The sequence below is a fragment of the Pongo pygmaeus genome, chromosome 11 (assembly GCF_028885625.2).
Source record: "Pongo pygmaeus isolate AG05252 chromosome 11, NHGRI_mPonPyg2-v2.0_pri, whole genome shotgun sequence".
Classification (NCBI taxonomy): domain Eukaryota; kingdom Metazoa; phylum Chordata; class Mammalia; order Primates; family Hominidae; genus Pongo; species Pongo pygmaeus.
In genome coordinates this window covers 137,164,946-137,179,988 of record NC_072384.2, presented here as the reverse complement: position 1 = coordinate 137,179,988, position 15,043 = coordinate 137,164,946, and the positions used below count along the sequence as shown (strand labels likewise).

The 15,043-nt window shown below is 49.8% G+C and overlaps 1 protein-coding gene across 5 annotated transcripts; it reads right to left on the bottom strand.

Moving 5' to 3' along the window:
- ACKR3 (atypical chemokine receptor 3) lies at positions 1 to 14,427 on the bottom strand. 5 transcript variants are annotated; one of them, XM_054478817.2, is made up of 3 exons: positions 14,290 to 14,345; positions 3,280 to 3,341; positions 1 to 1,916 (listed from the first exon to the last, which is right to left on the bottom strand). In XM_054478817.2, the coding sequence occupies exon 3, from the start codon at positions 1,888 to 1,890 to the stop codon at positions 802 to 804; it is 1,089 nt and encodes a 362-aa protein (XP_054334792.1). In that variant the 5' UTR covers positions 1,891 to 1,916; positions 3,280 to 3,341; positions 14,290 to 14,345; the 3' UTR covers positions 1 to 801. The 5 variants fall into 5 exon arrangements, with proteins under 5 accessions (XP_054334792.1, XP_063504197.1, XP_054334793.1 ...); XM_063648127.1 differs by lacking the exon at positions 14,290 to 14,345 and adding an exon at positions 12,233 to 12,395; XM_054478818.2 differs by lacking the exon at positions 3,280 to 3,341 and having other exon boundaries at positions 14,290 to 14,427.
- Positions 14,428 to 15,043: the final 616 nt, after the last annotated feature.

Below are 15,043 nucleotides of genomic sequence, written 5' to 3'. Positions count from 1 at the left end.
TTTTTAGGAAACAAAAATCTTTATTAAAAAAAATAATAACTTACAAATTGAGAGAACTCTCTGAAATGAGACTGTTCGTTGTGTGCACAGATTTGCAGTCCAGAACAGTTTTTTGTTTTTTTAAAATGTAACTTTACAATACTTTTAATGTCACAAACTGCATTACAAAGCAGTTTTCGTTCCATATCCCGTGCCGGTACAAAACACCACACAGATATAAAACTATGGTAAATAAAACATTTCAGCCAAGACTGGCATATATTTATATATTTATATATATTTATATATATAAAATTTCAAAACAGCTAACAATTAGTGTCATCCTTAGTCAAAACTGAAGTCACGCTAACCTTAAAACTATAACACTCTGAATATATGTCAGCACTATGCCTCCCAAACAATATTTAAAATATATTTAACTTTCAAATACATTTATAAGGTACACCAATAGTGAGAAAATAAAGTCTTAAAATTTAAATACAAATCACCATATAAAAAATTCAGGAAACACAGAAAATCCTATCTTACAGAAGTCCAGGCAAGCCTGTCCTCAGCTGGCTCTGACGCACAGCACTGCTGTGCGACACAGCTCTGCCTGTTGCAAAACTGTCAGCACGCACAGCCAAACGGCAGCCACGTCGTCAAGAGAAACAGAGAATGGATGCAGGGGGCACGTGCTCCCCTCTTCACGCTACTCAAGCATCAAGACCCGAAGCTACTTTGCTTTGCTCTAGAAAACCATAGGGCCCATCACCCTGTTCAAAAACAAGTAAACCCGTCCCAGAGCCTCTCCAGGGCAGATCATTTGGTGCTCTGCTCCAAGGCAGAGTACTCCGTTTCTGAGACTCTGGAGGCATCGATGAGCTTGGTGAGCCCTGTTTTGGCCGAGTACTTGAAGATGAAGGCCTTCATCAGCTCGTACCTGTAGTTTCGATTGATGAAGCTGTAGAGGACAGGGTTGACGCAGCAGTGCACCAGCGACAGGCACTGTGTGACATGCAGGGCCGTGAAGAGGGCGTGCTCCAGCCGGCAGGTGAAAGGGATGTAGTGCAGGATGGAGAAGATGTCCAGCAGCACCGCCACGTGGTAGGGCAGCCAGCAGATGAGGAACACCACCACGTAGGAGAAGATGATTTTCCGGCTGCTGTGCTTCTCCTGGTCACCGGACGCCGAGATGGCTCTGGCCAGCAGGAAGTAGAAGACAGCAATGACGGAGAAAGGAACGGCGAAGCCCAAGACAACGGAGACCAGCTCCATGCCGATCAGCCACTCCTTGATGCTGTGCTCGGGGTAGAAGGACCGGCAGTAGGTCTCATTGTTGGATGCAGACGTGACGGTCTTCAGGTAGTAGGTGTCAGGCAGAGACACGCAGAAGGCCAGCAGCCACACCAGGATGCAGACGACACGGCGTACCATCTTCTTCCTGCTGCTGGAGGTGTTGGTGAAGTAGGTGATGGAAAGGTAGCGGTCCACGCTCATGCACGTGAGGAAGAAAATGCTGCCGAAGAGGTTGATGGAGAAGATGAGGTGTGTGACTTTGCATGTGAGCTCGCCCATAGGCCACTGGTTGTGCTGCACGAGGCTGACCACCCAGACTGGGATGGTGAGGACAACCCACAGGTCGGCAATGGCCAGGTTCAAGATGTAGCAGTGCGTGTCATAGCCTGTGGTCTTGGCCTGGATATTCACCCAGACCACCACGGAGTTGGCAATCATGCCGATGACGAAGATGAAAATGTAAATGAAGGAGAGCATGTAGAGCAGGACGCTTTTGTTGGGCATGTTGGGGCACATCACCGTGTCCACCACGATGCAGTCGCTGCTGTTGCACGGCCAGCTGATGTCCGAGAAGTTCCCTGGCTCTGAGTAGTCGAAGAGATGCAGATCCATCGTTCTGAGGGGGGCAATCAAATGACCTACGAGAAAACCAAGCAAACGAAAAAGATGGAAGAGAAAAGTCACTTCATTAGAAAAAACTCAAGTTTCAGGCAAAAATGCTTTTCCAAGGCCCTGATAGGCTCAGCTGTTTGGGTTTAGCTCTGTAATATCTTTGCAAAGAAGGGAGAAAAAACATCCATAATAAAACTCTCCAAAACAAAATAAATCATACTCTGAATCTAAATCCATGTGGTGCTCCAAGACAGAAACTGTGTTTGCTTTCTCCATCTTTTCATGGCTGTATTCTCAAGACACCGCCAGCCTGGCTGTGCCCAGGGTGTGAAATCAACACAGTACAGGGGCCAAAGAAACGTCAGGCAGCTGAGCCCCGGCCACCGCAATGCTGATGGCCCGCTCACTCTCAGCAGGGGACAGTGGAGCCATTTTATCTACGTCCCCAAAGAATGGCAGGGTTGTCCTCTCCTGGCACTGCTGTATTACAAGTGTCCTGCTTTGGTGTCTTAATGAAAGCATTTCAAATCCTCCTCCAAATTTGCATTTATAATGTGACTCAGCACTTTTTACTCTTCTGCTAAATTCACATGTAAACCTGGGTCTCAGGCGGCTCCAGTGTGCAGTCATAAAGCCTCTGGAAGCACAGTGCAGGGTGCCCCACTACTTAACTGCACCCCAAACCTGAAGACTCTGGGTTGGCCATGTGGTTTTCAATGAAGGGCAACCAACCAACTGTCTCAAGCTCTGGGTCAGCACCTGTTTTTCCATTCCTTTATTTGTTCAACTGCTTCAAGAGCAAAGTGTGCCAAGACTCAAAGCACAAAAATCACCACCTGCTGCATTTCAGGAGGGCTGACCATTTTCCCAACTGTTTTCCCTGCTGACCTGAGGTGAGACCAACACTCCATCACCATTTCACTCCCAGCCAGAATTCAGCCACGGGGTACCATTGTTATCTGGCACTGATTTCTCCAGATAGACTGACAGGGGCTGTCTTCTACTGTCAGTCCGCCCATGGGAAGGCCCTGAAATCCCTCTAGGCCACGGTCCTGGGTCAGCAATTAGCCCTGCCTGAATCCCACTGTAAAATGAAAACCTCAGCCCAAGGATGCACTGTTCACAGTGACATAGTCAGGTGGTTGCCCTTCTGCCTCACCTGTCCCAGGTAATGACTGGCCTAGAGTCAAGTCATTATTTACGAAGTTCATTTAAAGTGGATTCCAGGTTACATATGAGAATTTCCTGGAGGATCAAGGACAAGGGTCAGGGGATCAGTGTCCAGGTGGCTACGCTAGTGGTATGCAAAGCCACAGCTGGGAAGCCGCCCACTCTGAGATCAGACATTCCTGGGTTGGAATTCTGGCTCCTCTATTCATTAGCATTTACCTTGAGAGTTAATATGTCTGCATCTGCCTCCCCAGGACAGCAGCACCTATCTCACAGATACCCTAAGAAGAAAGAAGAAAGGGCCTAATTCAGAGCTTAGCCCTAGCCAATGCTCAATAAAACGTCACCCCCTTCTCCCTCCCTGGTCAGGAAGAAAGAACCCTGGGGATTCTCCCACCTAAGGGGAGCGGTTTTTCCCTTCAGCAAAAAGCAGAACCTTGTTTAATTCTATTCCCCTGGAAAACTGGCTCTTACTGGCTGAGTCATAAATACCCCCGGTGGAGCTCACACAGAGACTGGGTTGTTTGATGGGCTTTTCCTTTGGGACAACATGAACAGAATCCCTGAAAAGTGAGAAATTTCGCGGCCTCGGCGCCACAGCCTCCACATTCACAGCAGAGGACCTGGCTTGAACCCCAATTAGCGGAGACTGTTGCAGGCTTCTGGGCACTTCCCTCTGCGGGATGTAAATGACTGTGGGGTCCCCTCCTGGTGACCTAACCTGACTCAGTGTCCTCCATGGCCAACAGAAAGGGCTGGGCCGCCCATGACAGCCGCATCCCCTCCCCTCTAAAAGCCCTCCATGGAGGGAACCACGCTGGTCCTGCAGCGGGAGGCCTGGCAAGCCCTGATGCCCAAGCATGGGAGGGTGCCCATTATGGTGAGCAAGGTCAAGGTCAGGACAGAAACTCAAAGCAGGAGGCTCGGCAGACTTGTCCTAAGACGCAGCTCTAGAACTCCAAAAGGACGTAGGCCCAGCAGGGAGCTGAGGACACCCTGGCCTGCCAGACTGCGTCCAGGGTGGACAGCCAACCCCAGGCTGTGCCTTGAAGCTACTATCGCCACCTTCCCTTGGCCACCAAATGACCCAGAGCTGACGTTCCACTCTTCACCCTGTGATGGCAGGAGACAAGGATTTCACCTTTGCTCTCCCACATGGCCCTACTGCAACAATCCTTGTTCCTTTGTCCCATTTCCTTAAAACGAAACACATTTGCATCATGGCTTGGTTTCCAAAACACTTTCACCCATGATCTCATCTGACCCCAGAGTCCCGGGGAGCAGAGGAGCTTGAATGGAGGACGGACCCACAGCTGGGCAGCAGCAGGGACAGCAGCTGGGTCCAGAGGGCAGCTCGGCTGGCGCCTGGCTTGGGCTCCCTGCCCTGTCCCCACTAGCACAGGCACACAGCAGAAGCTGCCATAAATCCTGGGTTTTGGGCCATTCACAGGGGCTAGAAAGAAATGACCCTCAGTCTTTGTTCGCCAGAACTTGGATCCCGAATCCGTCCCACCTCTCTCCCCCATCATGGTGACATTCCTCTGGCTCAGGTCTTACTCGCCCTCCAGTGTAGAGACATGTCAGATGTCAACTGGCCAGGCGCCTGGCCACCGCTCAGCATGGACAGGCCCCAGCAGGAGGCAGGGTCACTCAGTGAGAAAACGCCTGGTTCCCACATCTCGAGTGTGTCCTTCCTTCCAGTTCCTCCACTCTTAGCACAAAACAGACACTCACCCACTTTGAGCTACCAGCAGCCTTCAGTATTCTCAGAGCCCAGAGTGGGACTGAGAGGTGGAAAAGGGCTCAGGGACCCCCATCCAGCCCTTGGCTTTCTACCTCTGCCTCTTTGGGTGAAGAAAATTTGATTTAGGGACCATTGGTCCTCTGAGTCAAAAACAGTATTTCTGAGATGGGAACTTCCCCGCTCAGCCGTCCTGGCCTCTGTCCTTGCTTCTCCCCTCCTGGGTGGCACAGTGGGAAACTTCCAACAAGGGCATGGCTGTTGCTGCCCAAGGGCTGAATGAGAGAGCAGAGGCTGGAGGTCCTCACTGCCCCACCGATCACCGGCCACCAATCATCAGTCACTGATCACCGATCCTCAATTATTAACCACCAGTCAGCCCAAGGAACAGCAGCCCACACTGGGACTGGCCAGGAAACAAAGCCAGAGGCCCACACCCTGACCACCTGCTTTCCTCTCAGGGCCTGGATGGGCCTCTCCCTTCCCACCACCAAAGGCTCCAGTGGTCAGATAAAGGAAGGAAAGTACAGCGAAAAGGGAGATTAAGCAGACAGTGCAGTCATCAAGTCCTCCGCAAATTTAAATGGGAGCTAAAGAAAACAAAAAACAGAAAAACAAAAATGTCATACGATAGCTTAGCCTTTTGTCATTTCGGTATTTTTCACGCATTAGGTTTCAGAAACAAGAGCTGTCTCCAGAAAACAGATTATTATTTGACAAAGACAATCCGCTTATTCAAAATAGGGAACTGCCATGTAACATGGAATGTGGTCTGCAACAAAGGCTCTGGCCGCCCCAGCCTGCGTGCAGGACGTTTAGGGTGGGCAGGGCCCACTTTCACTGAACACCATTCACTGATGGTGTGCGTCCGCTATTGGAGCAGAGAATCTTCCTAAATTACCTGCTTAGATCTTAATAAGTGACACTCTCAGAATCCCTGATAGGAACAAAAGCTTCATAGGGCAAACTATGAAATGTGTACCCAGGGCCCCTGGTTCTCAAAGGCCTGGTGACAAAGCTCCCTGCAAAATCTGAAAGTGGAGAGAGGGAGGGAGGCCTCTAATGAACCCTCAGAGGGCCCTGCACAGAAATCACAGGTCCCCTCAAGCAAAAGCAGGGGATTACCTCATCCCATACAGAAAGAGCTGACTGCATTCCGCACAGATCTGGATGGGCCAGCCCTTGGTTCCTTGTATACATTCTTAATGCTTCTCAGCCTGTGCGGGGTCTGTTTACGCTGGGAAGCTGGGACGGCCGATAGCCACAGGGCCTGAAGGAGACATCCACTTAGACCAGTCACCCTCTGCTGGAATCAACCAGCAATTCCATTCCCGCTTGAGGCCAAGGTCTAAGAAACATTTCTGGGTGTGAATCAAACCTGCCCACTGCCTGCGTCTCTAGGGCCTCAGTGCCCACGCCAGGGCAGGCAGGGGAATGAGACCCACTTCTGACACTTAGGTTCTAAGCTTCTGCATAAAAGATTCCAGGGGGAAGGAAGGGGAGGGGGTGCAGAACAAAAGACGTTTCTTTCCAGTTCTATGATGATACAAATTCACGTTTCTCTCCTCAAAATATCCATGTGTCTCCAAATGTACACAAGATGTTTTTTAAAGCAGTATTTATTTACGAGCAAACACTGGAGACAACATAAATGTCTTTCAACAGAGGCATGACTCAGTAAAGCCTGGTGTCTCCGCCATCTGGAATATAATACAGCTGTGAGAGGGAGGCCTCCCTTCATCCACAGGGAGAGTTACGACACGCCGGTCAGTGAAAGACAATGCGCAGATGCATGCACACACAGCACAACCCCAGACACACACATACACAGCACAACCCCAGACACACACATACACAGCACAACCCCAGACATACGCACACACAGCACAACCCCAGACATATGCACACACAGCACAACCCCAGACACACACACACACACAGCACAACCCCAGACATACACACACACAGCACAACCCCAGACATACGCACACACAGCACAACTCCAGCTATGCAGAAAGAAACACAAAAATTACATTTGTGTATTTTTATATGTAAATACACGTGCACGAAGGCATAGAAAAAGACCTGCAGTAAGTATAAAACTTGGGGCTGGGAAGGTAGGAGGAGGGAAGAAAAGGAGACTTGTAGTTTTCACTCTATGAACTTCTGTGTTATTTGAAATTTGACATCGAGAAGTATGTAAATTTTCATAGAGGGAGGAATGGTCCACAGAACAATCGAGGTTCATGTTGCATTTTCCTGGACCACAGAGACCCAAGGGAGAATAAAAAGCAGTGAACGTCAGCTTTCATTCCCTTTTTCCCAGCGCTTGCTCTGTTTTATCTCATTCATTCCTTCGTACAGGGGTCACCTTTTTAGCGGCCCTGTCACACGTTGCAGTGACAGGGAGAGAACTCTCCTGTGGCCGGCAGTGGGCAAGCACCTGTCCAGCCCTCCATCCCTGCCAGCCTATGGTCTGCAAAGGGACTCCTCTGTCACTCACAGCCCAGATGGTACTGGGGCTCCTCTTGTCAACTGCAGGACTTTCCCGGAGATGCACCTCTCTTTTCTGGGATGTTTTATTCATCAACCAAGTATCCTTGACAACGACCATGCTGCAGCAAGCAGCCTGGGGTATTTAGCTGCATCCAAATGGTCTCCCTGGGCTCACTCTGCAAGCTGAGGGTGAAGCCAGAATTAGAGGTACTCAGGTTTAGAGCCTCCATGGGTGGTGGCTGAGTATGCAATCAGCATGTCCTCACGCTAGTTAGTTCCTTCCAGAGAATGCCACGTGTTCAGGCACCTGGCCAGTGTCCCTCCAGACTCCCTTCCATACGTTTGCAGTCTCCAACCACAGACTCTTCCCAACTGATACCCTCTGCCCTTCTGCTTCTCCCACCTTCTGCTGGCCCCACACTGCACATCTCTATTCTGGAATGTCTTTTGTACCATCACGTTGTTCAGGTTTCTTGCCCCTCCACCTCATTCCTACCAAGCCCCGCACCCCCCAACAAGTCTTCTGTAACTTTGTGTAATTACAGCTATACAGCTATACAGCTACAGCCATACATAGTAGGTGCTCAATGAGCCAGCAGTTAATCATGCCCCACTGAGACCAGCGACCGTGGCCAGCAGCGGAGACGGGTGTCCAGGAGAGACTTTTCTGAAATCGTCACCGAGCTGGTGTTGACGGAATGAGCCTCTTGTTCCAGGAGGCACTGCTCTGGGGCACGTGAGGACAACAATTCAGAAACATCTCCCCCCAACCCCCGAGACCCCGCCGGCTAATTGGGAAGGCACGCAGGCCCATCACCCCCCAAGCATGAGCAAGGTGGTGCATGCCCCTTCAGCAGGAAGATGAGGGGTTTCCACTCTGGTGGCTTATGGGGGACTTCAAGGAGGTAGGGGTGATCAAGGATGTTCCAGGAAGGCAGAGCCATGGGTAGAGTCACCCAGCCTGGCTGAGGCAAGGACTCTCCACAAAGAGCAGATGGAGGTAAGAGTTGGGCCTTAAACGGTGGGCAAGGAATGTGTCCGGGGCTTGTCCACGCAGGAGCCAGGAAGGTCTAGAGCAAAGCCATGGCTTTGGAGCAGAGGAGGCTTTGAGAATGGAGGTGATACGAACCCCACAGACAGCTTTGCAGTGGGGTGCTTTAGTAGCTGGGTGCAGACCAGGCTGCTACACACACGTCACTCCTCTATAGTGGTACAGATAAGATAACTCAGGAAAGGCCTGGGGCCCCGGAACCAGCTCCGAAAAGGGGGGCCCTCCAGCCATCTGGGCCCTGCAGGACCTCTGCCTCCTTCACTGGCTTTCTGCAGTGTGAGACCTTTGTCATACAAGGGAATTTCATGAAGAAACTTGGTATTGTCCCAGTCAAGAGCTGGGACAGTGGCCCTCACTTTTTGCACACCTGGAAACTGAGGCCAGGCCAAGTGAAGAGACTGGGTTATGGTGGGCTTGTGGCTAAGAACAGAGTTCTCTTCCCCTTTCCAACGTCTCCAGGGACTCTCCAGCGGGAATCATGCTACAAAAGCAAACGCTCTGGTCTCTTTGAGCAGATAACACCTCTTTCACCAGGCCAGCCCCGCTTACGCTGAGCCTGCAAGTTGGATCAGGAGAATCCACACTACCTCTGAAGAACCATTAGGCAACTGCGCATCATTGAGTGGGGTGTGTGTGTGTGCATGTGTGCATGTGTGTGTGTCTGTGTGTTTTTAACCAATGCTACGTCGAATCTATGGGGAAACCAACCAAGTAACCTAGGGGAGCTTTGGCCCAGGCGGACTCTCTGTGACTATCTGCTAGGGCTGATAGCAGAATGGGGAGCTGTCTGTCCCCTCTGCTGCCAGCAAATGGAAAACAGTCTTGACTACACATTCACTAGTGACCGTGAGTGATCTTATTTTATGCAAGTACATACCTGCTTTGAATTACTTGAGAACTCAAAAAACAATAACTACAGAAAACTCTATACCCTGATTCAGATACAGTCCACCTCTTCCCAGGGTCCTTAGACATACTTCACATGAACATGTGGGATATCCCCGTCCACTTTAAGGATTTGGTCGATCAAATAAATCCCACGTCCAGAAACCTGATCTGGTCTATTGTGCTCAGCTGCCTGACAGGGAAGCAAAGCTATACCCACAAGAGCAGGTCCAGAGATTCCCACGTCACAAAGGCTGCCGTCTGGGCTGGCCCAGTGTAACCAGAGCCCTGATTCCCACCCAGCTTAGGACTAGGACGAGGCAGTGGGAGGTCAGCCAGGCTAGGAGAGCCTCCTCACCCCCGCCCTAAGCCAGACACAATGGGGTTCCCAGGAGGACACTGTGCAAACTTAGGCTCTGCATATACAACTGAGGGAGGATGTCCACATATCTGTTATAGCAGGAAAAGCAAAAGATGCTTACTATCTGGCTGACCCAGACTTCAAAACGCAAAGTCCCCCACACTGCCCTGGGCTCGTTATCTGTCCCTTTGCCAACAGCGGTTCAAGGCCACCTGAGATAGTCTCGGCCCTCATCCACTTTTTCAGTGCCTGGAACAAAACACAGTCTGCTTCCAAAACTACCTGTGGCTCTTTAAAATTGTCACCATAAAATTATGCAATTCCCTGATCACTTTAATATCGAAGCAATAGTGTTTTTTTTTTTCAATTCCAAATTAGTCGATAAAAGCATCAAATATTCCCTGCAGGAAACCATCAAGTATTCAAAATCAGAGCCGCCCCCTGCACGCCTCCCTGTCCTGATCTGTCTATTTCTGGCCTGCTTTCTTTTATTTCAGCAGAAAATACGTGTCCTGAAGCTTTGTCTTTTCCTTCCTGGACTTTAGTAACACTTGACATGACATAATCTTTAGTTTCTTTCTGAATTATGCCTACATACATGCAATCCAATTGAAGGCGTTTTAGTACTATTCTTGCTTCTAATAATAAAACTAAGTTATTTGATCGCCTGGTTTAAAGGTACAAATGCCTTCTGGCCCCAAATTCCCCTCATGTTCTACAAAATCACTGAGAAAAAAGTCTAAAGTTTTGCAATCTTTGAGGTCTTTTTCTTTACCCTCGGCTACTCTTAAGGTTTATAAAGTGACTGCCCTTCAGCCTCAGGTTTGAGTAACTTCAACCAATTTCCCTCACGTCGACTTGAAAACAGGAGCTCTCTCCCTAAGATGATCACACAAAAAGCCACTGTTCCTGATTAAGTAGAGTTTTTTGTTTTGGGTTTTTTTCTTTTTTTTTCATTCAGAAAGCCTATACTTGGCCTGTTCTGGGCCTGATTAGAAATCATAATACCTTCTCAACGCTTCAACGACTTGCTGTTAATACGGGGAAAACACACCCCCAAAGCCCTGCGTGTGTCGCACAGGCATGCTGCCTTGGCGATGCTTTATGGAACTTTTTTAAAACTACGACTGCAATGTCTGCCCCTTAAAATAAAAAAGCTGGTGGGCAGCAAACTACAGCCATTTCTCCATTTTCCTTTGCTTTCCCACCCCCATCCTGGGCAGCTTTCCCCCTCCCCCCAATCTCCTGGAGGTTGTGGCATTAAGCTCTGCAGTTGTGTGCACATTCAAGTGTTTATGGCAGAGACTGGGGGAAAAAGAGCAAATTGTTTCCAAGCTAGAGCTCCCATGTGCAACTGTGCTTTAGAAAAAGGCTTTCCATCTGGGGAAAGCTCATATTCTGATGAAAGAAGGACAAGCAGTTTATCCATTTAAAATCTATGGAAAGTTAAAGCACAGAAACCAGCAGCCTCCACTTTCTTTGCTAGGCGTGCCTAGCTGATGTCCACATTTTTCCTGGAATAAATAAAGGGACACTAAAGGCAGCATCTGCCTTTAAAAAAGAAAAGAACAAAGTTACCATGTTGAGACTTTGCAGACTGAAGTTTCAGGGGATGTCACTGCACCAAATACATTCAAAGGGCTGTAAACAATTTAAGGAGGCTCTCTCCCACTTTTGAAACACTAAGTAATCCTGTTGTGAGCAAAAGGAAAGAAAGAAAGAGGAAGAGAGAAAGAGAGACAGCCAGTCTGACTTTTACAACTTCTCATTCTCCCTGGAAGTTACAAGTCTTGGCTAACCACCCATCCCTGACCTCACTCCAAAGTTCTCTCAGTCACTCCTTGAATCTTTGCACATGCCAACAAAATTGAACAGAATCCACATTTTACCTGAAGAGTATATTTAAATTGCAAAATAGTAGACTTGTGTGTGCTTCCCCCCCACCTCCCAATTGAAGTTGGACTTAACACCTTCTAAGAGAACAATACTCAAATTAGATTAGCAAGCGTGCCATCAAGAGAAGACCCGGCTGTATTTAACATTCACGTTTATAGCTTCCGGACTTACAGACTCTGGTAAATCCCCCAAAGTACTGAATTCAAATACATCTTGGACTCACAAAGATTCTCAGCAGTTTTCTGCTCCATTTAAGGATGCCTCTTAATAAAGTGTTCATCGTTCTGGAATTACGTATTTACTGCCAATTTTATCTGTTTCCAAACTGATATACTAGAAGCAAAACAGGTAAACAGTGGGTGCCAAGCTAATCCCCATGCCAAATTGGTCAGGCAGAATGGATAGTCTGTGTTCTTGCAAAGTTCCCCTGCTTACTGGAGCTTAAATAGCCACACAGCAAATAAACACCAGATTCCTAAATACACATGGAAATTTCCTTCTGCAAGTGACTTAAGAAACTGCCCTTTGCTTTCTGAAGAGAAAGGTGAAGCCCTCCGAATTAGCAAAAGCACTTTGCAATGCAGCTACGTGCAGCCTGGGTTTTCAGAAACCAGACCCGCAGACTCAAAAGCACCCATCTGAGCGATTTTAAAGAAGTCCTTTGAAAAAGACCACTTGGCTTAAGAGTAGAAGCCGTGCCTTCTTTCTGAGCAGAGCTGCTGCCCGAGCACCGTGTCCTTACCTCCGGGCTGGCTGGGCTGGCTGGGCTCGCTCGCCTTCCTGGCTGTGCTGTGCGCTGGCTCCCTTAGTGCTGAGCACTTTGCAACAACTGTGAGCTCTGCTGGCTGCAGACTTGCATTATATACACTGCAGAAAGGAGCCTCTAGCCTCTAGATGGCAGCTTTGTAACCCACATCTCTCTCTCCCCCGTGCCACCCCCATCCCACAGGCAGACACACACACACACACACACACACACACACACACACACCCCTCTTGTAAACCTCACTAGTCTGTTGTTTCCTGCACAAGTGTACTCTTGGGAAACCCCAGCCTTCTTTCATTTGCAAAATCTGATGAAGCCACAAAGTCCAAACCCCATGGGGGAAAATGTCAGCCGAAGAAAAACTGCAAAGAAACCCTAGTGCTTGGCAAAATCATCAAATATTTATCTGGTCTCAGGTATATCTTGAATAATCCCATTAACACCAAGAGTTCTTGTGAATGCCTCTTCGCTCTAGGGAGGACTTTGTTCCCAAGACAAATTACTCTGAACTTCTGAACTTCGATGTTGATTTACTAAGCCTGGGTTTTCCTTGTTAATTCCTCCAAAACAGAAATAACAGTTTTGATATAACCAATGAATCGATACCACACCGTATATCCCCAAAGTGGGGAAAAGAGTCTTTATAATAGATTATACTTGAATACTTTTATTTGTAAAGGACTTTAGGTACAAAATCCTTGAGACTCTAATCAAGATAGTATTCTACAGTGTCTGCCCAGTGCCAGACACGCATTAGGAAGATAATAAATGCCTTTTGATAATGTCTTTTTCTGAGTTGAGTCTGGCAAACACTTTACTACAATTATTGCAATCTACATTCTTATTTGGAAGCGTATTGCTAAAGTTCCCCCCATGGAGGAGTTCAACCTAAAAATGTTATCCAGGTGATACTCATCTCTAATGCCCCATTTACAAAAATCGCCCATAAGATAGGGACCCAAAGGCCACCCGCCAGCCCATCCCATGTGCAATGCTCTGGCTTTCGTATTTGCTTTCTGATCTCCTGGAGTTCTTAAAGAGCGGCTCAAGTGGAGTGTGTGAAGGCACCAGCTGTATTCACGCCTTCTCCAGAGCTAAAACTTTTCGAGATTCTTTTTATACTTCTACTAAAAATAACAGCAGACGCTCGGTCCCAGCGCTGAATCTGGGGGACTGGGAGGTCAAAGTCTCACGTGGCTAGAAAGTCTCCGTGTGGAGAAAGCCCTTAACAAAAGAAATATTTTGTTTAGATAAAAGCTTCACATTTTTCTCCTGAACTGGCTGCCCAGCGAGAGGCGAGGTGCACACCTGCTCTCCGGGGGCCTCCGGAGGGGTCGCCCTGGGGCCGGCCTTTCCCAGCCCGAGCGCAGCGTCCCGCCACCGCCTCTGCAGGGCGGCGCAATCACTCTTCGTGTCACATCGGCACCAAGCACATCTCCAGGCTCCCCAGAGATGCTGGAAAGGAAAACTGCGAGCGACTGCGTCTACCCACACCCAAGATCTAGGAGAGACCTCGACTCTCCACAGCATACGTGTCCTGACTTTTTCTGTCCTGTTTCCTTCTTGTGGGGGACCCTGTGTCTGAGCCCGCTGGAAATGTACGGGGATCCCCTCTGGACTGCAGCTCGGTTTCCGCTTTCTGTGGCTGTAGCCGTGACTCCCGGGCCTGTCCTTCAGAGAACGCGCTCCGCATTGCAGACCCTGCGCGCCCGGTGGAAACACAGAGTGGGTGTGAATCCGTTCTGAGCTAAGTGTACTGTCGCTGGAAGAGAGACCACATGGGCTGGGGACCCCGGACAGGATGCTAACGTGGAGGAAGGAAAACGCAACGCAGTTTTTTAAAAAAGGAGAACCCACTTCGTGCGTCCGGGGCTAGAATCCACGAGGCCGCCTTGCAGCAGCCTGAGCCCTGCCCCGCCAGCCCCGGCCCCGCGCCCTCCCACAGCCCCGCGCCCTGCCCCGCACCCACCCACGGCCCGCGCCCAGCCCCGCACCCACGCACTTCCCCGCGCCCAGACTTGTTCCGCACTCACGCACGGCCGGGCACCCGGCCCAGGCGCCTGCGAGGATTCTGGCCCCAGGGTCACCGCCCTCTCCTTTCGACGTCCCCCACCCGTCCCCTAGTTCCGCCGGGCGGGGCTGCTGGAGGCTTCCAGACGGGGAGGGGCGGACCAAGCGCCAGCGGGGAATGAGGCGGGGTGGGTCGGGAACCCTGGCCAGGCTCGCACCCTGGGAGGAGGAGCTGGGTGCTTGGGGCCTGAACTTGGCTGTCTCCTTGGGCCTCCCACCCTGTCGCAGAAAACAGTACTGGGGGAAAACGAGAGGGTAAGCAAGCAGGGCTTTTTGAGAAAACGAGATTCCATTGCCCTAGGACCTAAAAGTCTCTTTTCAAAGTTTTGAAGAGTGTCTCTGCTTTTGGAAGATTGTGTTTTCAGTGTAAGGGCAGAACTCCACCTCCATCCTCTAGGGGTCCCGGCTGGGTCCGAGAACTAAATTGACATAAGATAGATGAATAGGAGGAAAGCATAGTGCAAGTTTCACGCGGCATGGGAGCCCTCATACAGAAATGCAGACCCGGCCGGGCGCGGTGGCTCAGGCCTGTAATCCCAGCACTTTGGGAGGCTGAGGCGGGCGGATCGCGAGGTCGGGAGTTCGAGACCAGCCGGGCCAACATGGTGAAACCCCATCTCTACTAAAAAATACAAAAAATTAGCCCAGCGCGGTGGCGCGCCTCTGTAATCCCAGCTAATCGGGAGGCAGGAGAATCGCTTGAACCCGGGAGGTGGA

Excerpts from the sequence above, each read along its gene's own strand:
- ACKR3 (XM_054478818.2), bottom strand. The coding sequence starts at position 1,890 with ATGGATCTGCATCTCTTCGACTACTCAGAGCCAGGGAACTTCTCGGAC.